This window comes from Jaculus jaculus, chromosome 7, assembly GCF_020740685.1.
Source record: "Jaculus jaculus isolate mJacJac1 chromosome 7, mJacJac1.mat.Y.cur, whole genome shotgun sequence".
NCBI classification, from domain to species: Eukaryota; Metazoa; Chordata; class Mammalia; order Rodentia; family Dipodidae; genus Jaculus; species Jaculus jaculus.
The window spans coordinates 81123510-81150443 of record NC_059108.1 but is presented as its reverse complement, the minus strand read 5'-3'; the positions used below and the strand labels follow the sequence as shown (position 1 = coordinate 81150443).

The 26934-nt window shown below is 41.5% G+C and overlaps 1 protein-coding gene and 1 non-coding gene across 4 annotated transcripts in view; both read left to right on the top strand.

Moving 5' to 3' along the window:
• Heatr5a (HEAT repeat containing 5A) overlaps positions 1 to 26934 on the top strand; it is a 170199-nt gene that overhangs the window by 39069 nt on the left and 104196 nt on the right. The window contains exons 5-11 of one of the 3 annotated variants that reach the window (XM_045154098.1): positions 5699 to 5848; positions 6679 to 6853; positions 15985 to 16142; positions 17766 to 18021; positions 20624 to 20779; positions 22175 to 22425; positions 26237 to 26348. In XM_045154098.1, the coding sequence (XP_045010033.1) occupies positions 5699 to 5848; positions 6679 to 6853; positions 15985 to 16142; positions 17766 to 18021; positions 20624 to 20779; positions 22175 to 22425; positions 26237 to 26348 (1258 nt within the window). Of the gene's footprint in view, positions 1 to 5698; positions 5849 to 6678; positions 6854 to 15984; positions 16149 to 17765; positions 18022 to 20623; positions 20780 to 22174; positions 22426 to 26236; positions 26349 to 26934 lie in introns of those variants that run through there. The other 2 variants (XM_045154097.1, XM_045154099.1) reach the window with 2 other exon arrangements.
• Positions 8518 to 8724, top strand: LOC123462400. Its single transcript, XR_006638224.1, has one exon. It is a non-coding gene; the product is annotated as a small nucleolar RNA U3 (small nucleolar RNA).

Genomic DNA, 26934 nt, shown 5'->3' with positions numbered 1-26934 from the left:
CAGTACCATGCTGTTTTTGTTACTATGGCTCTGTAATATAGGTTAAAATCAGGTGTGGTGATACCACCAGCCTTACTTTTGAGCTCAGTAATATTTTAGATATTCGAGGTTTTTTGTGATTCCAAATGAATTTTTGGATTGTTTTTTCTATTTCCATGAAGAATGCTTTTGGAATTTTGATAGGGATTGCATTAAATGTGTAGATTGCTTTAGGTAAGATTGCCATTTTCACAATATTGATTCTTCCAATCCAGGAACAGGGGATGTTTTTCCACTTTCTAGTGTCTTCTGCAATTTCTCGCTTGAGTGTTTTAAAGTTCTTATTGTAGAGATTCTTTATTTCCTTGGTTAGGTTAATTCCAAGGTACTTTATTTTTTTTGATACAATTGTGAACGGGAGTGATTCTCTGATTTCATCCGCTGTGTGTCTGTTGTTAGCATATATGAAGGGTACTGATTTCTGTGTATTTATTTTGTATCCTGCTACATGGCTTTAGGTTTTGATCAGCTCTAACAGTTTTCTAGTAGAGTCTTTAGGGTCCTTTATGTATAGAATCATGTCATCTGCAAATGATGATAACTTGATCTCTTCCTTTCCAATTTGTATCCCTTTTATGTGTGTCGCTTGCCTTATTGCTATCGCTAAGACTTCCAGAACTATATTAAATAAAAGTGGGGACAGTGGACACCCTTGTCTCATTCCTGATTTTAGTGGAAAAGCTTCCAGTTTTTCCCCGTTTAGTAATATGTTGGCTGTAGGCTTGTTGTAAATAGCTTTTATTATATTGAGATATGTTCCTTCTATTCCCAGTCTCTGTAGGACATTTATCATGAAGGGATGTTGGATTTTGTCAAATTCTTTCCTGCGTCCAATGAGATGATCAAGTGATTTTTGTCCTTCAACCCATTTATATAATGTATTACATTTATAGATTTGCATATATTGAACCATCCCTGCATCTCTGGGATAAAGCCTGCTTGGTCAGGATGAATGATCTTTTTGATATACTCTTGTATTCTGTTTGCCAATATTTTATTGAGAATTTTTGCATCTATGTTCATGAGGGAGATTGGTCTGTAATTTTCTTTTTTTGTTCTATCTTTGCCTGGTTTTGGTATCAGGGTGATGCTGGCCTCATAGAAGGAGTTTGGTAGAATTCCTTCTTTTTCTATTTCCTGGAAAAGCTTAAGAAGCAATGGTGTTAACTCTTCCTTAAAGGTCTGGTGAAATTCAGCAGTGAATCCATCTGGGCCTGGGCTTTTTTTAGTTGGGAGATTATTGATAACTGTTCGGATCTCCATGTTTGTTATAGGTCTATGTAAGTGATTAATCTCATTTTGATTTAATTTAGGTAGGTCATATAAATCAAGGAAATCATCCATTTCTTTCAGATTTTCATACTTTGTGGAGTATATGCTTTTATAGTATGTCCCTATGATTTTTTGAATTTCTCTGGCATCTGTTGTGATGTTGCCTTGTTCATCTCTGATTTTATTAATTTGTGTCTCTTCTCTCTTTCTTTTGGTCAGATTTGCTAAGGGTTTATCAATCTTGTTTATCCTTTCAAAGAACCAACTCTTTGTTTCATTAATTCTTTGGATTGTTCTTTTTGTTTCTATTTCATTAATTTCTGCCCTAATCTTTATTATTTCTTCCCGTCTACTGATTTTAGGTTTGCCTTGTTCTTCTTTTTCCAAGGCTTTAAGGTGAAGCATTAGGTCGTTTACCTGTGACCTTTCTAATTTCTTAATATAGGCACTTAAGGCTATAAATTTACCTCTTAGAACTGCCTTCATTGTGTCCCAGAGATTTTGATATGTCGTGTTCTCATTATCATTTGACTCTATCAGTTTTTTGATTTCCTTCTTGATTTCTTCATTGACCCATTCATCATTTAGTAGTGTATTGTCTAGTTTCCATGATTTTGTGTATGCTCTGTAGCCTTTCTTGCTACTGATTTGTAGTTTAATTCCATTGTGGTCAGATAGAATGCAAGGAATTATTTCAATTTTCCTGAATTTGTTAAGATTTGCTTTGTGTCCTAATATATGGTCTGTTTTAGAGAATGTTCCATGTGCTGCTGAAAAGAATGTATATTCTGCAGCCTTTGGATGAAATGTCCTGTATATATCTGTTAGGTCCATTCCTTCTATGACCTCATTTAGTCCAGATGCCTCTCTGTTTATTTTTTCCTGGGATGGTCTGTCAATTGATGAGAGTGGGGTGTTAAAGTCACCCACTACCACTGTGTTTGGTGTTATCTGTGACCTTAGTTCTAATAGTGTTTGTTTGATGAATTTGGGAGCCCCCATGTTAGGTACATATATGTTTAGGATTGTAATGTCCTCCTGTTGGAGTGTGCCCTTAATCAATATAAAGTGACCTTCCTTATCTTTCTTGACTAACATTGGACTGAAGTCTACCCTGTCTGATATTAGGATAGCAACCCCTGCTTTTTTTCTAGGCCCATTTGCTTGAAACACCATCTCCAACCTTTCACCCTCAGATGCTGTCTATCCTTTGTAGAAAGGTGAGTTTCTTGGAGACAACAAATTGTAGGATCCTGCTTTTTAACCCAGTCTGCAAACCTATGTCTTTTTGTTGGGGCATTGAGGCCGTTGATATTAAGAGATATTATTGAAAGGTGTGTATGTTTATTTGCCTTTTTTTTGTTGTTTTTGTTCCAGTTCTACCTGTATTCTTTTAACAAGTATTTGAGTATTGCTTGTTTTTTCTACGTTCCTTGTATGTGTGCTTTTCCTTTTCTTCAGCATGAAGGATTCTATCAAGTATTTTCTGTAGAGCTGGTTTTGTCTTCAAATACTCCTTTAACCTGCTTTTGTCATGGAATATCCTTATTTCTCCGTCTATTTGAATGGATAACTTTGCAGGATAAAGTAACCTTGGTTGACAGTTGTTATCTTTCAGAACTTGGAATATATCACTCCAAGCCCTTCTGGCTTTAAAAGTTTGTGTTGAATAATCTGCTGTAATCCTGATGGGCTTGCTTTTGTAGGTAACTTGATTCTTCTCTCTAATTGCTTTCAATATTTTTTCTTTGGTGTGTGTGTTTGGAAGTTTGAATATAATGTGGCGAGGAGAGGTTCTTTCCAGGTTTTGTCTGGCTGGGGTTCTAAAGGCTTCCTGTATCTGTATTGGCACCTCTTTCCCAATTTGGGAGAAATTTTCTTCTATGATTTTGTTGAAGACACCTACTATGCCTTTGGAGTGGAATTCTTCTCCTTCTACTATGCCCCAGATTCTAATATTTGATCTTTTCATAGTGTCCCGAATATCTTGAAATTCCCACTCATACTTTTCTATAAGTTTGTCTTTCTCTTTGTTGGCCTGTATTAGATCTGCCACCTGGTCTTCTAGCTTAGATATTCTGTCATCTCCCTCCGTTCTACTGGTGAGATTTTCTACAGAGTTTTTTAGTTCATTAACTGTGTTCTTCATTGCTAGTAATTCTGACTGGTTTTTCTTTATTATTTCTATTTCCTTATTTATGTCTTGTATTGCCTTCTTTATTTCATGAAATTGGTGTCCTGCATCTTCTTTGATTCCTTTGATTTCCTCTTTAAGTTCCTCTTTGACTCCTTTGATTTGTTCTCTGACTTCTTTTTTTTTTTTAAGATTTTTTTGGTCCATTTTTTATTTATTTATTATTTGAGAGCGACAGACACAGAGAGAAAGACAGATAGAGGGGGATAGAGAGAATGGGAGCGCCAGGGCTTCCAGCCTCTGCAAACGAACTCCAGACGCGTGTGCCCCCTTGTGCATCTGGCTAATGTGGGACCTGGGGAACCGAGCCTCGAACCAGGGTCCTTAGGCTTCACAGGCAAGCGCTTAACCGCTAAGCCATCTCTCCAGCCCATTCTCTGACTTCTTTGAACATATTTACAATCACTCTTTTGAAATCTTTCTCAGGCATTTCCTCTAACTCGTTCTCACAGGAGGTCATTTCTGATGCATTAATACTTTTAGGTGGATTTATATCGTCTTGCTTTTTAGTGTTTCTTGTTTTATAATGTATATATTTTTGCATCTTGGTTTAAGTTAATGCTTGGATTTTCTAGCTATCTGGGTATTCTTAGCTGTATCAATTGGTTTGATGTTATATATTTTCAGGGTAGGAGTTTGAGGTGTTAGATGTGGCTCTTAAGACTCTGAGAGTATCTACAAAGGTGCTCCTAGGGGTTGAGTTTCCCTGCTATGGGGGTATTCAAGTAGGCTGAGTGGAATAAAATACAGGTAGATTCTAAAAGTTAACTAAACACTGTACCCATTCAGTCAAAAACAGCCCCAAGTATGTATGCCAGAGTAGTTATTATAACAACGAGATCCTCTATCAACATAGAGGTTAAGATTTCTGGTCTGTTGAGGGATCCAAGTCAGCTTGTGACCACGTGAGACCCTTCCCTGATGCAAACCCAGTTACCTTGGATAAGTTTGGTCTCAATCAAGTTGCTGCCTGGGTCGTCGGGCTGCTGTTGTGATTTCTGGAGCTGGGCACTGGCTTTTCCTGCTGGGCAAGCCAAGCCTGGCAACTGTGGCCCTGCAGATCAGCTCCCCCACTGGGTCTGTCAGCAGCTGAAGCTCTTGCTGCTGGGTCGGCTGTTGTTGCCGCTCCTGGGTCTGCTGCTGCTTGGGCCACTGTTACTGGTGCCGGAGCTGCTGATGTTGCTGCCGAACTCTGCTCCTTCTTGGGTCCCGCTGTCAGCTCAGGTTGGCGTGGCCGTCCCGGAACCGCTGCTCTGTTTGCTGGAGCTGGGCTCAGGCGGTGGGGGAGGGGAGGGAGCCGCAGCTGCTCCGGTTGTCTCGCTGCTCCACGTGTTCTTCTACCTCGAGGTCTGCTCCTCCGCTGCTCACTGTCGCTCTCCCTTCACGTTTCCTGAGTTGCGGAGAGCGCATGTGTGAGGGGAAGCTCCCGCACCTGGCTTTTCTTGTGGCTGACGCGGAGTCTGGCGGCTTTCTGGTGCGCTGCCGCCGCCGCCGGGGCCGCTTTTGCCGGCCTGTGCGGGCTCTGGATGCTCTGGATCACTCCTACTTCTCCTCTGCTGCTTCAATTTCCTATACACCTCACTTTTTAGTAAAATGTGTATTTTGCTGAGTTTTTTTGGTCTCCCCCCCCCCCAGCCTGCTTTGGCGTGGTACCTACACCGCCATCTTAACCGGAAGTCTCTCCATCTTTTCTGTTGTATACTTTTTTTGTGTGTGATTTGAGGGAGGATCTCTGTTTTGTATGTAAAGAAATGGGCAGCACACCATTATTACCTCCAGTTATAGCACTCATTTATGGATGCTTAGCAGTATGCAGAGTTTGTATATTGGTATTTGTGTAATGGTATTTGTTTGTTTTGCTCAAAGAAGCACAAGTCCATATGTAGGACAAGAAATAACAAAACAATTGCTAATGAGGATTTTTCTTATAATTTCTTATTTTTCTTAGAATTTCTTTGTAATTTTGTTTAATCTTATTAACCCAGTGACATGTTGTATTGAAATGTAATATAGGATATGCAAAGGTAATACTACTTCAATAGAAAATAGTATGGTTAATGTTTCTTAATGTCAAAATAGATTGCTTAGTATGCAGAGAAACCTGAATATTTTTCTCATATGTAAAATCAATATCAGTGCTTAATGTAGTTCTTTGTAGTGGAATTCTCCCTGTTTAAGGTTTTTTCTTGACAGTCTCAAGGTCGATATGAGATTATGCTCAGTCTGCAGAATATATTGAATGGCCTCGGAGCTGCTGCAGCGCCATGCCACAGGGATGTTTATAAAGCGGCCAGATCCTGCTTAACGGATAGGTCCATGGCAGTTCGTTGTGCTGCTGCAAAGGTAAATTAGTCTGGCTGCCATCTTTCTAAAACTGCGTACACAGACAGTGCAGTTAGTTCATCTCTGTGAAAGCATTAGTAACAGCCACATGGTCCTAGAACGGCAGCCTGGGTAATGCGCTCAGCCAGTCTCATGTTAGCTTGTGTCCATAGGATTGGTTACGGATGCCCTGAGGTTCAGGTAGTTGTCAAATGGCAGTTGGTAGGAAGTTCAGCCTTCAACACACTTAACGTGTGTGTTCTGTAGTTCTGTGCTTCCCCTCTGTACATGTGTGAACTAACATTTCTACGTAAGACTATGGTCCCGGCCTTGATGTAGCTGATTAGATAGTACAGTAAAGCTTTTCATGTTGGGATTTTTCACATGGCTATTCTCAAGGTATTTTCCATAAGCTGCTGAGAGAAGTGGGTCTTCTACCCATTTTTTTGTTCATTTTTATTTATTTGTTTAAGAATGATAGAGAGAGAGAAAGAGGCAGATAGAGAGAGAGAGAGAGAGAGAGAATGGGCACGCCAGGGCTTCCAGCTACTGCAAACAAACTCCAGACACATGCGCCCCCTTGTGCATCTGACTAACGTGGTTCCTGGGGAATCAAGCCTTGAACCAGGGTCCTTAGGCTTCACAGGCAAGCACTTAACCGCTAAGCCATCTCTCCAGCCTTTTATCCACTTTTTATGTACTTACACAGTACAGTCTTTGTGATTTTTTTTTATAAATAGTTGTTTGTCTAGAAATATAGATACTATGAATTTTTATAGTCCATTTTAGTTTCTATAACTTGCATAAATGTGAACCTGACATATCTTTAATGTGTTTGTCCAATGGAGTAGTGTCTTCTTGAACTTCAGAATGAGGCCGTCTTTATGTGGAGCACAGACCTGGACAGTGTGGTCACACTATGTTTTAAGTCCTTTGAAGGTTCCAATTATGATGTGCGGATTTCAGTTTCAAAGCTACTGGGGACAGTACTGGCCAAAGCTATAATTTCTAAGCATCCAGGAGCAGGTGAGATCTTGTGACTATTTTCAAAGCATCTTTTCTAATTTTTTCTGTTGTTTTAACGCATAGATGTAGCATTACAACTATATTATATACATATATACATACCATGCTATTAACTTTTAAAAAGCAGAATATAAATCATGTTTGCTCAGGAAGCACATTTAACCACTGTGCCATTTCTTCAACTCTATATGCACAAATATATACTAATCTGGACTTATGTAGTCTCAGGCAGGCCTCCAACTCATAGCGATCTGCCTACCTCTGCCTCCCATCTTAAGTCCTGGGATTAAAGGAGTATACCACCACACAATTTTGATGTGTTATTCCTAAAATAATTGTTATATAGAGGGAGATTCTACTTTTTTCTAACATGTTCTTCAAACAGATGAATTAGAACAGAGTACAACATAGTACCGTCACTGCAGAAACATTAACAACTGAGACAACCTTCTCGTTGTCTAGTGGTGACCTACAACTGTACAGTTCTTAAGAGAAATTTTTATAAGTGTGTTTTTCTACTCTTTTAACTCACCTAAGATGCTCTTATTAGTGGGAGTGCTTTGAGGAGGAAAATACACATTCCAAACCAGATTAAGGGAGTTGCATTTATGAGGTAAACTTTTAAACTACTTATGAAATTGAAATTAGAGCCAGCATGGTGTTATACACCTTTAGTCCTAGCACTTGGGAGGCAGAGGTAGGAGGATCACTGTGAGTTTGAGGTCAGCGTGAAACTATTAAGTGAGTTTGAGGTCAGCCTGGGATAGAATGAGACCCTACCTTGAAAAACAACAACAGAAAAAAAAAAGTTGTTGAAATTAGAAATTATGTTTATTCAAACCCTCCTAAAATGTAATTGCTCACTTCTATAATTAGCATAGCACACAGAATGAAAACAAGCAAGATTCAGAACTGCATCATAAAATGAGTAATATTGAGATCTGGAGGGGTGACTTAGCAGTTAAGGCATTTGCCTGCAAAGCCAAAGGACCCAGGTTTGATTCCCCAGGACCCATGTTAGCCAGATGCACAAGGGGCACATGTGTCTGGAGTTCATTTGCAGTTGCTGTAGGCCCTGGTGCGCCCATATTCACTCATTCTCTCTCTTTCTCTCTATTTCTTTCTCTCTCTCTCTCTGTCAAATAAATAAATAATAATAATAAATTTAAAAATACTTAAAAAATGAGTAACACTGAAGCACTGAAATCTCTGTTCTTTTGTACTAGTAAAATAAGGGTAAGCGAAGGGAGGGCTAACTTCATTCCCACCACAAACTTTTAGCCTATGCTTTACTTGGCAGTTCTTTCCTCTTGCTTCTGAACTTACACTTTTTCTGCAACTAAAAAGTGACCTAAGCCAGGCGTGATGGTACACGCCTTTAATCCCAGCACTCAGGAGGCAGAAGTAGGAGGATCACCACAAGTTCGAGGCCACCCTGAGACTCCATAGTGAATTCCAGGTCAGCCTGAACTAGAGTGAGACCCAAAAAAACCAAAAAACCAAAAACCTAAAAAATAAAAATATCATGGATTTTCCCTCCCTTCTTTTTGAAACAGTTTCTCATATATCCTAGGCTGGCCTTGAGCTTATTATGTAGCAGAGATGATGACCTTAACCTTCTGACCCTCTTGCCTCTTAGCTCCCATGTGTTAGAGTACAGGCGTAAGACTACACTTTCAGGGATTATTTCTATAGTTCCTTAGTAGAGAGGTTTCTCTGATGTGGAGAGCACCGGAAACAACGAGGAGGAGGCACAGTGTTCTCTCCTGAAGCTGGCCCTGGTGATTATTTTGTGCAACTGCCCATTGCTATTGATGCTCATTCTTCTCTTCCCTGGGAGAGTTGGAGGGAGAGAATGCAGTCTGAGTGGCTTCCGAGGGAAAAAAAATAAAAGAATACAGGCATGTCCATTTTTGTGTCATGCTGGGGATAAACCTGGGGCTTCATGCGAGCTAGGCAAACATTCCACCAAATACACTACAGGTGTGGTGGTGCACGCCTTTAATCCCAGCACTCGGGAGATAGAGGTAGGAGGATTGCCATGAGTTCAAGGCCACCCTGAGACTACATAGTGAATTTCAGGTCAGCCTGGGCTAGAGTGGAACTACCTTAAAAAAAAAAAAAAAAAAAAAAAAAAAGGTAGGTAACTAAAAATTAACCACATACTTAATAACTTGGGAAGCTAATATCATGGTTTCAATAACCAAAACATTATGTGTGCTTTAAAGTGATTTTACCAGTAAAACTTAAAAGGCCTCACATACCAAGTCACTTTTCTTTTATTTATTTATTTATTTTTATTTGTTTGAGAGAGATAGAGATGAAAGGCATTTAGAGAGAGAGAATGGGTATGCCAGGGCCTCCAGCTGTTGCAAACGAACTCCAAACGCGTGCGCCCCCTTGTGCATCTGGGCTAACATGGGTCCTGGAGAATCAAGCCTAGAACCGGGGTCCTTAGGCTTCACAGACAAGTGCTTAACCACTAAGCCATCTCTCCAGCCCTGCTTTTCTTTCTTTCTTTCTTTCTTTCTTTCTTTCTTTCTTTCTTTCTTAAGAAAATAAAAAAGGAATGAATAAGGAAGTGTTCTTGATGCTATGATAAATTGTTGTGGTTTTATATAATCTTTGAAAATTCCCTCCTAGCAGTTGGGGCAACTATGGTTTCTGTGTACTTTTGTATTTTCTACTAGCCTCAAACCACCTCCCCAGTCTTAGTTTTGGTTAATGGCCTTTTTTCAGTAAATTGTCCCATCACGTCTTAACTATTAGCAAAGACTTGTCTACTTTCACTAACGCTTTGCTGTCTTGCTCTTGTGTGCTCACTGACATGGTTCTGGGTCACCGTTTTTCCTTCTGCATCATGTTTTTCCTCTATAGGATTATTCCCTACAAGACCAGGCTTCTGGCTTTCCCATCTTAAAAATATATATTGTGCCCCTACTTCCCCAGCCAGTAAGAGCCCCCTTTTTAAACTTCTTTAATTTCCAACAAAGTTCCTTAGCAGAGGTGCTGGTACTCACTGGCCTTATTTCCTCTCCCTTCACACACTCTTCCAATAGGGTTTTCTCCATTCACTCCACCAAAACTGTTCTCATTAAGTTTACCAGTGATGGTCACTTTCTCTCCCTCCCTTTTTCCCTCCCTCTTCCTTTTCCTTTCCTCCTTCCTCACTCCTCTTCCCTTGTTTCCCCTCCCCTCTCCTTCTTCCCCCTCCCTTTTAGATTAAGAACATTTATTATGAGATTTACCCCCATAACTAACTTTTCTGGTCTTTGATTCTTTTAACTTGACTATTTAAAATGGTTTATATCAGTTGAAATCACGTATATATTTGTCTTTCTACAATGGACTTAATTTTACCTTATTTTATTTTATTGTTTTGATATTGGTATTTATTTGCAAGGTGCAAGTTGGGGGGTGGGAGAGACTTGGTATGCCAGGACCCCTAGCCACTGCAAACAAACTCCAAACACATGTGCCACTTTGTGCATATGACTTTATGTGGGTACTAGGTAGTTGAACCTGAGCCATCAGGCTTTGCAAGCAAATACCTTAACCATTGACCCATCTCTCCAGCCTAATTTTATTTAGGCCCAGGCTGGCCTCCAATTTGCTATGTAACTGAGGATGATCCTGAACTTCTGATCTTCCTGTATCCACTTCCTTAGTACTAGAATTATGGGTATGCAGCCCCACACTTAGTTTATGTGGTGTGTGGGTGAACCCATGGCTTTGTGCACTCCAGAAGCCAAGCTACAGCCCTGTGTGCTTCTCCTGGGTATTTAAACCAAAAGTAATGAAGTCGCCCCATCCTCTCACACTCAGTATCTATTCAGCCAAGCTAATTTTAAATACATCCAGAATTAAGGCTCCTTGGAGAATAGTTAATTTGGTGACTGGGGCAAAGACAATTCAAGATAAACCTGGAACATCCTGTGCCAGAAAAATAAAGAGCTTATACCACCAGTATTGTGAAGAGACACGGGCTAGTTCCAGGGCAGTATTAGCATCAAAACCAATGATGACAAACAGATTGTAACCTGTGTAAATAAAGGAAAGTGTCAGTACACACTGGATGGAGATTCGGAGAAAGGAAAGTTCTTAGTGGCATACTTATAGAATGAATATTGGTTGGAAATGAACTTTTTGTGATCTTAGAAATAAATTGTACAAGGAAGAATCTTCAATGGCTTCTTGGATGGAAGTTTGATGAATTATAGATTATTTACACCATCTTAAAAGTATTGTATCTGACTTTAAGTAGGTTTTGGGAAAATAGAACCCTAGGCCATTAGGCTTTGCAGGCAAGTGCCTAACTGTTGAGCCATGTATCCAGCCACTTGAGGGCTTTTTTAAAAGGAAAAACTATAGGCCGGGCCTAGCACTTGGAAGGCAGAGATAGGAGGATCTCCATGAGTTTGAGGCCACCCTGAGACTACATAGTAAATTCCAGGTCAGCCTGAGCTAGAGTAAAACTCTGCCCTCAATAAACCAAAAAAAAAAAAAAAAAATTTCAAACTAACTATATGTCAAATCTCCTGATTCCACTTACTCTTTCCTGACCCATCTTGAACCTCTAGCTTGAATTTATGAATTACTTCTAATGGATCCTAATGAGTCCTTCTGCCTTTGCTCCTTCTACTGTTTATAGCAGCATAGTAGCAGACTGAAAAAGTATCATTCCTTTGTCCAGAGTCTCCTGTTGACACCTTTTTGGGTCCATTCATTACTATAATGATGTACAAGGTGTTGCCTTCTGTTCCTTTCCCATCTTTATCCTCTGGTCTGTCTAGTCCTTGACTTGACTACCTTGATTGTTAAGCCACACTTCTCTGCTTGAACTTGATGGGCCTTAGTATCTCTCCTCATGGTCTTTTGGCATAAAAGAAAAAGCGTAGAAATTTGTTCTATGGATAGTATGGATACGCCCTCCAGTTCCCTTCCCACACACTCACTGTTCTCCTGTGGTCCTTTCAATGACCTGCTCAAGCAACCCAGTTGAGAACCACACTTTCCATAGTCTCACTGTTGTTGTTCAAAGCTGGATCTCACTCCATAGCCCCAGGCTGTCTGCCAAACCACTGGTATCCTACCTCATCCTCCCAAGTGCTGGAACTAAAAGCATGCAACATTATGCCCAGTTTCCTGTTTTGTTTTCTGCAGTTTTTTAAAAACTGGAGAGATGGCTTAGCGGTTAAGTGCTTGTCTATGGAGCCTAAGGATCCTGGTTTGAGGCCTGATTCCCCAGTACCCATATAAGCCAGATGTACAAGGTGGCACATGTGTCTGGAGTTCATTCCAGTGGCTGGTGGCCCTAATGTGCCCATTCATATTCATTCTCTCTCTCTCTCTCTCTCTCTCTCCCCCTCTCTCTCTCTCTGTCTCTCTCTTCCTTTTTCTCTCAAATAAAAAAAAATTAAATTTTTTTTAGCCAGGTGTGGTGGCGCATGCCTTTAATCCTAGCACTCAGGAGGCAGAGGTAGGAGGATCACCATGAGTTCAAGGCCACTCCGAGACTACATAGTGAATTACAGGTCAGCCTGACAGCCTGAGCTAGAGTGAGACCCTACCTCGAAAAACCAAAAAAAAAAAAAAAATTAATTGACAACTTCTGTAATTATAGACAATAAACCATGATGATTCCCTACCCTCCCCCACTTGCCCCTTCACAGCTACACTTTCCATCATACCCTCCCCCCCCATTAGTCTCTCTTTTATTTTGATGTAGATAGTACTAGGCACTGAGAGGTCATGGATATTGAGGCCACTTTGTGTCTAGAAGATTGCATTGTAAGCAGTCCTACCCTTACTTTGGTACTTTTATTTATTATATTTATATATATTTATATTTATGTACACAGACACACACACACACACACACACATGATTTTTTTTTTGGCTTTTTGAAATAGGGTTTCACTATAGAACAGGCTGACCTGGAATTCCCTGTGTAGTCTCAGAGTGACCTCTAGCTCATGGCTGTCCTCCTACCTCTGCCTCCCAAGTGCTGGGATTAGAGGCGTGAACCACCATGTCTGGCTTGGGCTCTTTTATTCTTTCTGCCACCTCTTCCACAGTGGACCCTGAGCCTTGGAAGGTGGGATAGAGATACTTCAGTGCTGGGCACTCCTCTGTCACTTCTCAGCACCATGGTGCCTTTTGGGTCATCCCATTTGTCACCACCATCTGAAAAGAGAAGCTTCTGTAACCAAAAGTGAGAGTAGCTTTAATATATGGGTATGAACATTAAGAAAAGTGCGGGCTGGAGAGATGGCTTAGTGGTTAAGCGCTTGCCTGTGAAGCTAAGGACCCCGGTTCAAGGCTCGGTTCCCCAGGTCCCACGTTAGCCAGATGCACAAGGGGGCGCACGCGTCTGGAGTTCGTTTGCAGAGGCTGGAAGCCCTGGCGCGCCCATTCTCTCTCTCTCCCTCTATCTGTCTTTCTCCCTGTGTCTGTCGCTCTCAAATAAATAAATAAAAAATGAACAAAAAATATTTAAAAAAAAAAAAAAGAAAAGTGCTTACAGGGAAATTTGCTGGGCATAATATATGTATTTAGCCAGGTAACAGCAGGTGTGACGCCCTTAGGGTTCATAACCTCCCCTGCCGCAGGCTTTTGACTAGGTTTTCAGTACCAGGCATGTATTCCCTCCTATGGACTGGACCTCCAGTCCAATTAGAGTATGATTGGTTTCCCCACAACAGACTTGCCACTGTTACACCTGTTGGGTCATTTTTTTTTTTTTTAATTAGTGTTGTTCTCAGGGAATATGGTCAATTTGGTACCATTGTTAGGCTCATCCATGTCCCCCCCCCCCGGCCCCTCCTTGTTGAGGTATATGGGTCATGCATTCTGGAGTTAGCCCTCAGTTATGGGTAGGATAAATGTCTCTGCATATCATGACCCAACATGTGGCTCTGACATTCTTTCCGCCCCCTCTTCTGCAAAATTTCCCTGAGCCAGGTTGGGTTCATTTTTTGTCTGCTTCAGTGATGAGGTGTTGGGGGCCTCTGGGTCTCTGGATATCTGATTTGGTAGGAGTTGATTTTACTCTGTGTTGATCTCCTTCCCCCTTGTGCTGGTACCCGGTTCACCAAGAAAACAGCACCCTTGCTTTTTTCACCAATTGTTCTTAGTTTCAGCCAGGGCCCTTTTGGCTCTCTCCTTAGGATCTATATCTGTCTGAAACAGAGAAACAGATTGTCCAATGGAGAGTAAATTAGCACCAAACAAATGAGATAACCCTTCCTTTTTTATAGAGAATTTAATAGGTATAGGCCCTCTTGTAGCCTATGATTGGTGGTAGATTGATAATGAAGAGCAGGCTTATGTTTCCTAAAAGAAAGACAGATTTCTGTCAGGGTACTGGATGACCCATCAAAGGTTAGTGGTAAGACCCTACTGCTGAAGACACCTCATGTGGTTGACACGTAAAATGGAATGGCATGGCTGGAAGCTAGAAGAGAGTCAGTCCCCAGACAGTCAGTGTGTCTAGTGCCAGAAGGTGCTACATGGGCGACTGAGGGAAAATGACCAGTATCTGTCCAAGCAACTCATGGTCTAACCTACTTAGCAGCAAATAACCTGTTGTGATGCTCACACAAGTGCAATAGTGGCACACAGCCATGGTGGGAAACCAACTGCTCTTGATTTGGCTAACTTATCCCCTCAGTGGAACGGGACCCATAGCTGGATATGGAAAACAAGTCTGTTGGGTCATTTTTTAAAATTTTTATTTATTTGAGAGGCGGGGGAGAACGAAAGAAGCAGGGAGAGAGAGAGAGAGAATGGGTATACCAGGGCCTCCAGCCACTGCAAACGAACTCCAGATACATGTGCTCCCTTGTACATCTGGCTTACATGCGTCTTGGAGAGTCGAACCAGGATCATTTGGTTTTGCAGGCAAATGCCTTAACCACTAAGCCATCCTTCCAGCCCCTTGTTGGGTCATTTGGCCTGCCTGGCCAAACTTAAGGCTTCTGCACATTTTTTAATCATGTTTAATGCACTATATATTTAATCATTTATTGTGTTTATTGTGTAGTCTTGCCTCCCTAGAATTTATGGGCCACAAAATTTGATTCACTAACATATCCCCAAATGTTGATCTGCATACTCATTTGCCGCAGGTGACTATGGAATAGATTTGTGGGTGTGTGGGCACCTGTTGCCATGGACAGATCAGAGGAGACTGCTTTATTTTGGAAGGCTGCTAGATTTTAATTTCTTTAAGGAAAGGGAGCCATGGAACAGGTTCTTCAATGATGTAGACTTAAAATGTCCTTGAAGGCTGGAGAAATGGCTCAGCAGTTAAAGGCTCTTGCTTACAAAGCCTGATGGCCCAGGTTCATTTCCCCAGTACCCATATAATGTCAGATGCACAAAGCAGCACATGCACCTGGGGTTCATTTGCATGTTGGGAGGCACTGGTATACCCCTCCGCTCCTACCCCTCTCTTTTTCTCTCTACTTACAAATATATATACATATTTTGAGGTAGCTCAGGCTGACCAGGAATTCACTGTGTAGTCCCAGGGTGACCCCAAACTCATGGCAATCCTCCTACCTCTGCCTCCTGAGTGCTAGGCTTCAAGGTGTGTGCCACCATGCCCAGCCTAATAAAAATATTTTTTAAAATGTCCTTGAAATGGTACTGAACTCCCCACTCCCCATATATGCACACTACAGGGTTGGGGATTGAACCCATAGCTTTCCACATGCTAGGTTAACCTTACACCACTGAGGTACATCCCCATCCCTTTTAGGACTCATTCTGATTGACCTTTGAAACACTGTGTGACTTTTTAAAATGTTAACATGTAGACTATAAATTTGACATACCTGTTTTTTTGTTTTTTTTTTTTTTAAAGTCAGGATCTTACTCTAGCCCATACTTACCTAGAACTCACTCTGTGACCCAGGCTGGCCTTGAACTCACAATGACCTTCCCACCTCACACTTATGAATTGATGGCATTAAAGGCATATGCTATCATGCCTGACTTTTATTTGGATGTTTTAAATGTTTTCTGTCAGCATGCTTTTTGCAGATAGAAAGCATGCCCCCCAAATGGAAAGATCATGCATTAAAATTTATGCTATGAAACACTTTTGTTTTGCTTTTTTATAACAGCTTCTCGGCAAAACATTCGCAGAGTATCTCTGGAGGAAGTTTTGGAATTACTGGGAACAGGCTTTCTACGTGGGAGTTCTGGATTTCTTCGAGCCAGTGGAGATATGCTGAAAGGAACCAGTTCAGTCAGTAGGGATGTTCGAGTTGGAGTTACTCAGGTTGGAGTTAAGAATCAGTATCTAAATATAATTCCTGCTGGCCCCTAATGAAGGTTTTAGTATCTGATTCCAGAGCAATACTGTGTGAGGTCACTTACATTTATAAATGAGTTTTGGAAGACTAGGACCTTTTGTGAAAACTAGGTTACAAATAAGAGGATCTTACACCTACAATGTGGTTTAAATTCCTAATAATATAAGAGTTTTATTTCTTTTAAGTCATCACCATTTATTCTTTCCTGCCTAGTGTCCTATGGTTTAACATGCCTTCTTCTGTTTGTGTACCAGTTCAAGTATTAGTACATATTATTTAGCATGGATAGAAGAAACATTTTGCATGATTATATGTGCTGCATAAAGATGTAGGAGGAGCATGTAATCTATTTCATTGCTTACATTTCTGGTCCTAAACAAAAATGTTAAAGCTAACCTCTTAAAGCAATACAAAATCATTGTATTCTCACCCTGAATCATTTCTTTTTCTAAATGTTGTTGTGATTCAAAGCAAACTTGTACTTTCAAGCTAGAGATGTTGCTTAGTAATTAATGTACTTGCCTAGCAGGTGCACAACTCTTGGTTTGATCTCTAGTATCACCAAAAAAGAACACTTAGTTTAGCCAAAAATGAAGTGAAGGAAGATGAATGATGAATTTAAATAATAAAATTTTAAGTAAAATTAGAAAATTCAGTCATCCTCATTGCTTATATGTATGTAAAGTCCATGAAAATGTGAGCTTCCCAGCGTAACTGTAAGGAGCATTGTGAACTTTCCTTAGGTTTCTGGCACTGAATTCTTCAGGAGTTACAGTGTCAGAGGACAGTTAATCTTTTTTTTTTTTTCGAGGTAGGATCTCACTCTACTCCAGGGTGACCTGGAATTCACTCTGTAGTCTCAAGTGGCCTTGAACTCTCGGCAATCCTCCTACTATGCTTCCCAGGTGCTGGGATTAAAGGCATGTGCCACCACCCCTGGCTAATTTTTTTTTTTTTTAAGAATTATTTTATTTACTTATTTGTAGGGAGCTGGGGGGGGGGGAATGAGAATGAATGGACACACCAAGGCTTTTCATCACTGCATACAAATTCCAGATACATGCATTGTCTGATATTATGTGGGTACTAGGGAATCAACTTCTGGGTCATATGGCCTTGCAGACAAGTACCTTTAACGACTGAGCCACATTTCCAGCAACCATAGTTAATTCTTAAAATAAGTTCATATGTTAGAATTGAGTTTTCTCTTTCAGAAAGTTAAATAGCTCAAAGCCTGTTTTCAGAGAAGCCGTGGACATGTTGTATAAATTATCTGGCAAAACCTACTGTACTAAAAACGTGAAGAATCTACCAAATTAAAACAGAGGCAACTTCAGTGAAGCCAGAGTCTAAAGACTATGTGCTTTGCTTTTGCCCCTAAACAGACAAGCAAAAATCAGTGTCACACTTCTGTCTATGTGACCAGTGACTGTTAGTGTTTGTGTTGTGGTATCACATTCGCCTCACAAGTGACTGTAAATGAGAAAATAATTGTAGGAGAAATTCTACATGTTTTGTGGGAAAGAGCATATTGATTCACAACTGTGAAACGATTTAATTTTAAAGATAAAACTCCTTTCTTTTTTTAGGCTTATGTGGTATTTGTTTCAACATTAGGAGGAGTTTGGCTAGAGAAAAACTTTGCTGTCTTTCTTTCTCACGTCCTAAGCCTTGTGTCGCAGTCACATCCTAAAGCCACCCAAACTCAGATCGATGCTGTCTGCTGTCGCCGTTGCATTTCATTTATTCTTCGAGCTACTATCGGTGGCCTTCTTGGAGAAAAGGCTCAGATCGCTGCTGCAAAGGACATCTGTCAGGCCATCTGGAAGCTAAAGAAAGATGTGGGTATGGATCTACTAAGACATCTCTTTTAACAATGCTAAAGGAATTATTCCTTTAGAAAAGCTGTATGTTACTATGTATATGTATAATTTTGAGGGCTTGGGGTTGTGTTCTGAGATCCAAGCTAGCCTCGAACCCGCTATGGAATGAGGATGACCATGAACGTAGGGTTCTCCTGCCTCCAGTTTGTGAGCACTGGGATTATAGGTGTGCACCATCAGCCTTAGTTTATGTGGTGCTGAAGACAAAACGCAGGGAGTGGTATGTGCTCCCCCACCTCTGTATTACTATATTCATGACGAAAAGTCATGAAGGCTGGGGATAATGGTTCTTTAGCATTCCTATTGTACTTGCTATAGAAGTTAAGACTGTGTGTGTATGTGTGGTGTGTGTGTACATACAGATGTCCATGCCCCTTGCACATGGATGTGGAGACCAGAGGGGAGCATGAGGTACCCTTCTCTTATCACTCATTCTTGCATGTCCTTGAGATGAGAGTCATTCCCTCAACCCAGAACTGCTGTCCATCAGTGAGCCCCAGCAACTCTAGTCTCTCCTACTCCTCTCCCTCTGGGATTACAGGCATGTATAGCCATGACCTACCTTTTTTTTTTTTTTTTTGCCTTTTTTTTTTTTTTTGAGGTGGGGTCTTGCTCTAGCCCAGGCTGACCCAGAATTCACTCTGGAGTCCCAGGCTGGCCTTGAAATTCACAATGACCCTCCTACCTCTGTCTCCTTGGTATTGGGATTAAAGGCATGTGCCACTATACTTGGCCATCATCATTTTTTTAAAATAATAATTTATTTATTTATTTGACAAAAAAAGGAGAGAGAGAGAGAGAATGGGCACACCAGGGCTTCCAGCTACTGCAAACAAACTCCAGATGCATGAGCCCCCTTGTGCATCTGGCTAATGTGGGCCCTGGGGAATAGAACCTGGATACTTCGGCTTTGCAGGCAAACACCTTAATCACTAAGCCATCTCTCCAGTCCCATCATCATTTTAAAAAATGTATTTATTTATTCATTTTTGTTTTTTTAAGGCAGGTTCTTAAAATAGCTCAGGCTGACCTGGAACTCACTGTGTAGTCTCAGGGTGGCCTTGAACTTATGACAGTTCTACCACTGCCTCCTGAGCCACCACACTGGCTGTAGGAACACTGGGATTACAGACACATGCTACTACATTCTGCTTCTTGTATATTATGGAGACCTAAACCCTGGTCCTCACACTTTATGGCAAGCACCTTACCCATGTGCTATCCCCCCAGCCCACACATTTGTGTACATTGGCTCTAAGGAATTGAACTCAAGTCCTCATGCTGTCAAGGTACGTTAGTGACGAGCTATCTTTCTGCTTCCTCTCCTATATATATATTCTCCAACACACACACACACACACACACTTTTTTTTTTTTTGGTTTTTTTCAAGGTAGGGTCTCAGTCTAACCCAGGCTGACCTGGAATTCATTGTGGAGTCTCAGGGTGGCCTCAGACTTGTGGTGATCCTCCTACCTCTGCCTCCCGAGTGCTGGGATTAAAGGCATGCACCACCATGCCCGGCTTTCCAATATTTTTAAATTTATACACACACGTGTTTCCATGCGCACATGCATACACACACACATATGTACTCTTTTATCCCCTTTCCTGGCTCCCACTACCCTGGGGGCCCTCCTCAGTGGGGTTATGATATTCACTCTGGGGTCATGAAGGCCTCAGTCCCAATGGGATACTGGGAAGACTGCCTATTCCTACCCCCTTTTTGGCTCTTAAAATTTTTTCTGCTCTGGGGGCCTGGAGAGATGGCTTAGCGGTTAAGGCACTTGGCTGCAAAGCCAAAGGACCTGGGTTTGATTCCCCAGTACCCACTTAAACCAGATGTACAAGGTAGTACACGTATCTGGAGTTTGTTTGCAGTGGCTGGAAGCCCTGGCATGCCCATATTCTCCTTCCCTCCCTCCCTCTCCCCCCCCTGCTTTTCTCCATCTCTCAATAAATAAAAATAGAATATTAAAAAAGTATTTTTCTGCTCTGGGGCTGGAGAGATGGCTTGGTAGTTAGGGCACTTGCCTGAGAAGCTTAGGGACCCAGGTCAATTTCCCAGTACCCATATAAGCCAGATATACAAGATGGCACATGTATGTGGAGTTCATTTGCAATGGCTAGAGGCCCTGGCATACCTAATTAAAAAAAAAATTTTTTTTTCTGCTCCCTCTTCCACAATGTTTCCTGAGCCATGGAAGGCCTGTTGATGGTCTGATTTAGTGTTGAGTTTTTGGTAGCCTCTGGATTTCTGACTTGATAGGTTTTGATTGATCACTATGTGTTACCACCACCCTGGAGCTGGATGTCAGGCTAGCAGTGGGGGCAGTATTTATGTTGCAGCTGCCTCTGCAATTTTTCCTGGGCCCTGGAAGATGTGGTAGAGGTGGCACATCTCATGGTGGGCAGTTGGCTTTTTGTCTTATTGATGGATCTTTGTTCTCCTCCATTTTCTCTGCCATCTGTAAAATTGAACAGATTCTCCGACCAAGAGTGCCCCTCCATTATGGTTTTATAAGATAAAGGATGATGTATAATTAAATTCTTATGTTTCTATCAGATGCTATATTGAGTGATGGTAATTTGGAAACCCGGCTCAGTTCCACAGATGTAGCAGCCAGTCAGCATATGCTCGTGTGTGCTTTACAAGAACTTGGAAATCTCATATACAGTCTCAGCACGACAGCCGCACCTTTGCTGCAGGATTCCAGTACAGGTAAATCTATGGTTTATAACTCATCTCAATAACTTTGTTTTTACTTGTACTCAAGGAAGGAAACTTCTTTTACATAAGTAAGCTAGAGCTTACATATTTCCATTCTACTGAGGATTGGTTAAAGTTGTCTTACGGAAAGTTTATAATGTTGTGGGTTTTTTTTTTTTTTTTTTTAGTGTATGTGTATGTGTGCACATGCACATGCGTGCATGCAAAGGACATTGGCCTGGAGCTCTCCAGTTGGGCTAGACCGGGTGCCAATGAGCACTGGGGCTCCTCAGTGGGATTACAAGCAGGCCCCACCATTTCCAACATTTTAAGACAGTGTTTATCCATATGATTAATTTGTGTGTGTAATGTGGTGTGTGGCGTATGCGTGTGTTTGTGCCCTTGCAGGGCCCCACACACTTGTAGGGGTTACTCACCAGTGGTAGGCAGAATAGAATACAGGGTATCCCACTCCATTGCACTTCTAACTGTTCTTGTTTCGAGCCAGAGTCTGTCTTTTCCCCCACTATGTTTGAGGAATTCTGTTGACTCTCCAGTCTCTGCTCTCCTGTGGGACTGGGTTAGAGACATTCATGGCCACATCCACTGTTTACATGAGACCTGGAGATTTGAACCCTTGGGCCCTCAGGCTTGCATGGGATGTCACTTAATTGCTAAGCACTTGCTTCCAAAGCCTGAGGACCAGGTTCAATTCCCCAGTGCCCACATAAGCCAGATGCATTAGTTGGTACAAGCATCTGGAGTTTGTTTGCAATGGCTCGAGACTGGCATGGCCATTTTCTCTCTATCTGCCCCCCATCTCTAATAAATATTTTAAAAATAGGAAAACTTTATTTTAACATTTTGTTCTCAGCTAAGAGCCATATGGATAAGAATCCTATTGCTATGTAAATTAATGTGCTAGAGAGGTTTGAAGGGAGGATAAGGCAAGGTGTAGCCTTGCAGAGGTGGTTTTGTTACTTATTGGTAAGTGTTAGTTCCTGGTACCTGATTAATATGATCTCACAGTAAAGTATGTAAAACATTGACTCAGAAATAAAAGTTGTCATTTTTGTTTGTTTTGAGGTAGGGTCTCACTCTAGCCCAGGCTGAAGACTTCACTGTGTAGCCTCATATTGGCTTGAACTCATAGAGATCCTCCTATCTCAGCCTCCTGAGTGTTGGGATTAAAGGTGCCACCATGCCCGGCAAAAGTCGTCTTTTGTGTACTGACTTAATTGAAGCCAGTTTTCATGAGATAGTATTAGAAGCGATTCTAAATAAGCATTAATTATATCTCACTTTTTATTGTGATTTGACTTTTCATAAAAGTATTTTATGTCCAAATGGCTGTTGTTTCAAGTGTCTTATGGATGTCTGTGTACCTTGTTCATTCTGCTTTTCCAGGCCTCCTTGACGGTGTCCTTTCGGCACTTCCGCACCCCAGCACCTCCGTCCAGCTGGCGGCAGCCTGGTGCTTGCACTGCGTTGCTGTGGCCCTCCCCGCCTACCTGACCCCGCTCCTAGACCGCTGCCTTGAGCGCCTCAGTGTGCTGAAGTCTTCGCCCGAGGCGGTGACTGGCTTCAGTTTCGCTGTGGCAGCTTTGCTGGGTGCCGTAAAGCATTGTCCTTTGGGAATTCCTCATGGAAAGGGCAAGGTAATTTCATTCTCTTTTTATAATGATGTTTCAAGTTTTTCCTGAAAACATCTTAAGTATTAGGTCAACTGTCATCAACAGTCACCTTTATTTTGCCTTAAGTGTTAAATCCAAGCAATGCAGTTGCTGTGAAAAACCAAGGGTGTTTAAAAATGTTTGAGCACTCGGAAGGCAGAGGTGGGGGGATCGCCATGAGTTCAAGACCACCCTGAGACTACATAGTGAATTCTAGGTTAGCCTGAGCTAGAGTGAAACCCTATCTTGAACAATGAACAAACAAAAAATTTGTCCATGCTTTTTTCAAGGATAACTTCCTGGGCTACGATGCAGTTCAGAGATACAGTGCTCACCTAGTATGCATGAGGCCCTGGGCTTGTACAGGGGGAAGGGAACACAGTGTTTGCATTTGTTTGTAGACGCCGTAGCCCAGGCTGGTCTTCAACGCATGGTAGTCGTCCTTCCTCAGCCTTGTCAATGCTGGGATTATTGACAGGAGCCACCATGCTCAGTGTGCGCTCCTTGTTAGAACTAGTAACGTATGTTGACAAGATTTGTTCCTGAGGGCTCTCAGTCTACGTATCTGTCTAGCCTTGCCATATTTTAAAGTCTTACTGTATACTCTTGCCTCTCTGCTTATATCACATTAATTTTTTTCTGGTGTGTATGTGTGCACTTGCATACACACAGGTACATGTTCTTGTAAATGTGCCTTGGCAAATGTGTGGAAGTCAGAGGACAGCTTCAGGCATTTGTTCCCTGCCGTATTCCGCAGGCTACTTGGCCCACGAGCATCCAAGCCATTCTCCTGTCTGCTTCTCTCCTCACTCTACATGCACCGAGATTACAGGTGCCTGCCACAGGGCCCGGCTCATGGGTTCTTAGGAAAGTGTTTTATCTATTAAACCATTTCCATGGCCCTCATGTAAATCTCTTGCCTTGTTTTTTTTTTTTTTTTTTTTTTTTATTGAGGTAGGGTTTAATTCTGGCCGAGGCTGACCTGGAATTCACTACGTAGTCACAGGGTGGCCTTGAACTAATGATGATCCTCCTACCTCTGCCTCCCGAGTCCTGGGATTAAAGGCGTGCACCACCACGCCCAGCAGTCTCTTGCCTTTTACAATTGTCCTATAAGGGCTTTATTGGAGATTGATAGAAGCGTTTGCTGTTCAAGCATGAGGGCCTGAGACCACCTGAATTTGATTCTCCAGCGCCCACATAAAAAGCAGATGAGCAAAAAGAGGAAAGACACCCAACTTTCTTCTGACCTATGCATGCATCACACAGGGCATGTGCATCTGCATGCGCATGTATGCACACACACATGTACAACACACACATTCTTTACATACACACACCAAAATTTTTTTAATTAAAAGTAAAAATACCTTTAATCCCAGCACTTGGGGGGAAGAGGTAGGAGGAACGTCGTGAGTTGGAGGCCACCCTGAGACTACATAGTAAATTTCAGGTCCACCTGAGCTAGAATGAGAGCCTACCTCAAAAAGCCAAAAAGAAAATAAAAGGAAAACTAACGCCAGGTGTGGTGGCACAAGCCTTTATTCCTAGCATAGCACTCAGGAGGTCGAGGTAGGAAGATTGCTGTGAGTTTTAGGCTACCCTGAGAATAACAGTGAATTCTGGGTCAGCCTGGGCTACAGTAAGACCCTACCTCAATAAAAAAGGGGGGGCTGGAGAGATGATTCAGCTTAAGGCCAGCCTGGACTATTTTAGCAGAACTCGGATCTTAAAAAGGAAAAGAAATTCCTGTTGTAATAGACAAATAGAGCTATGAAGGAAGTCTGAAATGTCATTTAATAAATTTATAGTTATTGACTGGTGCTATTACTGTAGAATTAGTTTACATGTAGTAAGAAGAAAAAAAAAAAGCTGGGCATGGTGGTACAAGCCTCTAATCCCAGAACCCAGGAGGCGGCAGAGGTAGGAGGACTGCTGAGTTCAAGGCCAGTCTGGGCTAGAGTGAGAGTCCCTTGAAAAAAAAGAAAGAAAAAGTAGATAAATAATTAATTTTCTTAGGAACGATAGTTTTCTGTCTAAGACAAAAAAAAAAGCTACAATTGTAGAATCAAGAAAGATAAGTAAAAGCCCATTTGTTAAATTTCAATTAAAATTTTCTCCATGAGCTCATTATTTTATTTTATTTTGTTGTATGGTATAGTATGTTTGGTACATGGATATGTACTGATGTGTGTTGAGGCCAGAAGAGGGCATTGGGTGTCCTCTCCTACCTTATTTCCTTGAGACAGTCTGTCACTGAACTCAGAATTGACAGTTGTTCCAACAAGACTCAGTGATCCTCTCTGATAATCAGTAGTAAGGAATACCCTAGATCTAAGATTATACCTCTAAAATATCCTTTCCTGGCCGGGCACGGTAGCGCACACCTTTAATCCCAGCACTTGGGAGGCAGAGGTAGGAGGATTGCCATGAGTTCAAGGCCACCCTGAGACTACAGAGTGAATTCCAGGTCAGTCTGAACTAGAGTGAGACCCTACCTCGAAAAAATAAAATAAAATACCCTTTCCCACCAATAGGAATTGGGGCTCTATTAAGATGTTTTCAGGTCTGGAGCAGAAAATGCATAATATAAGCCTGAGATAACTTCTCATGGCAGAAAGCAAGGAATTCACTAAATAACAAGAAGGTAACTTGCAGGGCTTCCACTGGAAAATGGGTTATTTTGTACTTCAAAAATAATAATGACTTTGGTGAATTGCAACTCAGAAAGTATAGAAAAACCTTATGAGTTCAGAATGATTCAGAAATTCTCCTCTAAAACTGTATTGCTATTGAGAAAAAAAACAGAGCTAGAAAAAAATTACTTAAGAGAAAGAAAGTGATACATAGAGTGGACGTGCCAGGGCCTCGAGCCACTGGAAATGAACTCCAGCCTCATGTGACACCTCATTCATCTGGTTTATGTAAGTACTGAGGAATAGAACCTGGGTCCTTAGGCTTTGCAGGCAAGTACCTTAACCGTTAGACCATCTCTCCAGCCCAACACACAGAATTTTCAGGGGGAATTTAGTGCTTTTTACTATAGCACTTTGAAACAAATGATGTAAAACATAATGAATAAGTAACTTAGTTTTAATGTACAGAGAATTTTAAAGGAACAGAAGAAAGATTTAAAAAAAGAACATTCAGCTAGGTATGGTGGCCCACGCCTTTAATCCCAGTACTCAGGAGGCAGAGGTAGGAGGATCATCGTGAATTCGAGAGCAGCCTGAGACTACCCAGTGAGTACCAGGTCAGCCTGGGCTAGAATGAAGTCCTACCTTGAAAGTACAAACAAGCTGGGTGTGGTGGCGCACGCCTTTAATCGCAACACTCAGGAGGCAGAAGTAGGAGGATCGCCATGAGTTCGAGGCCACCCTGAGACTACATAGCGAATTCCAGGTCAGTCTGGACTAGAGTGGGACCCTACCTCAAAAAACCAAGAAACAAAAAAAATTTAAAAATAAAGAGAGAGAGGGAAAAAAAGGCAGATAGAGAATGGTCGTACCAAGGCCTCCATTCACTGCAAACAAACTCCAGATGTGCTACCTTGTACACCTGGCTTACATGGATACTGGCGAATCGAACCTGGGTTCTTAGGCTTCACAGGCAAGCACCTTAGCCACTAAGTCATCTCTCTAGCCCTAAAACTTAAGTTTTTTATAATTTTCTATCATGCAGTCTACATTCCATTCATACATCAGTGTCATTTGTTATACATAAAAGTTAATTTTCCAAGAGATTGTAATTACTCTCACTTACCTACTAATTTATAAACTGAATTTTACATTAACAGATCATTATGATGTTGGCAGAGGACTTGCTGTGTTCTGCTGCTCAGAACAGTCACCTGTCCATTCAACGCACACAAGCGGGGTGGTTGCTGATTGCTGCTCTAATGACGTTAGGTAATACTTCTGTGGAAGGTTTCTATAATTATGAAATGATTTTGTTTTCTTAGTAAGAAGATTTTTACACGTCTTGATGAAAATGACTTTTTCTGGTATTTTTTTAATTAACAACTTCCATGATTATAAACAATATCCCATGGTAATGCCCTCCCCTCCCCCCGCTTTCCCCTTTGAAACTCCATTCTCCATCATATCCCCTCCTCTTCTCAATCAGTCTCTCTTATTTTGATGTCATCATCTTTTCCTCCTATTACAATGGTCTTGTGTAGGTAGTGTCAGGCACTGTGAGGTCATGGATATCCAGGTCATTTTGTGACTAGAGGAGCATGATGTAAGGAGTCCTACCCTTCCTTTGGCTCTTACATTCTTTCTGCCACCTCCACAATGGACCCTGAGCCTTGGAAGGTGTGATAGAGATACTGCAGTGCTGAGCACTGCGGTCACATCTTCCCAGCACCATGATACCTTCTGAGTTATTCCAAGGTCACTGCCCTCTGAAAAGAGAAGGTTCTCAACCAAAAGTGAGAGTAGCATTAATATATAGGTAGGAACATTAAGAGAAGTGCTTACTGAGCAGTTTAAT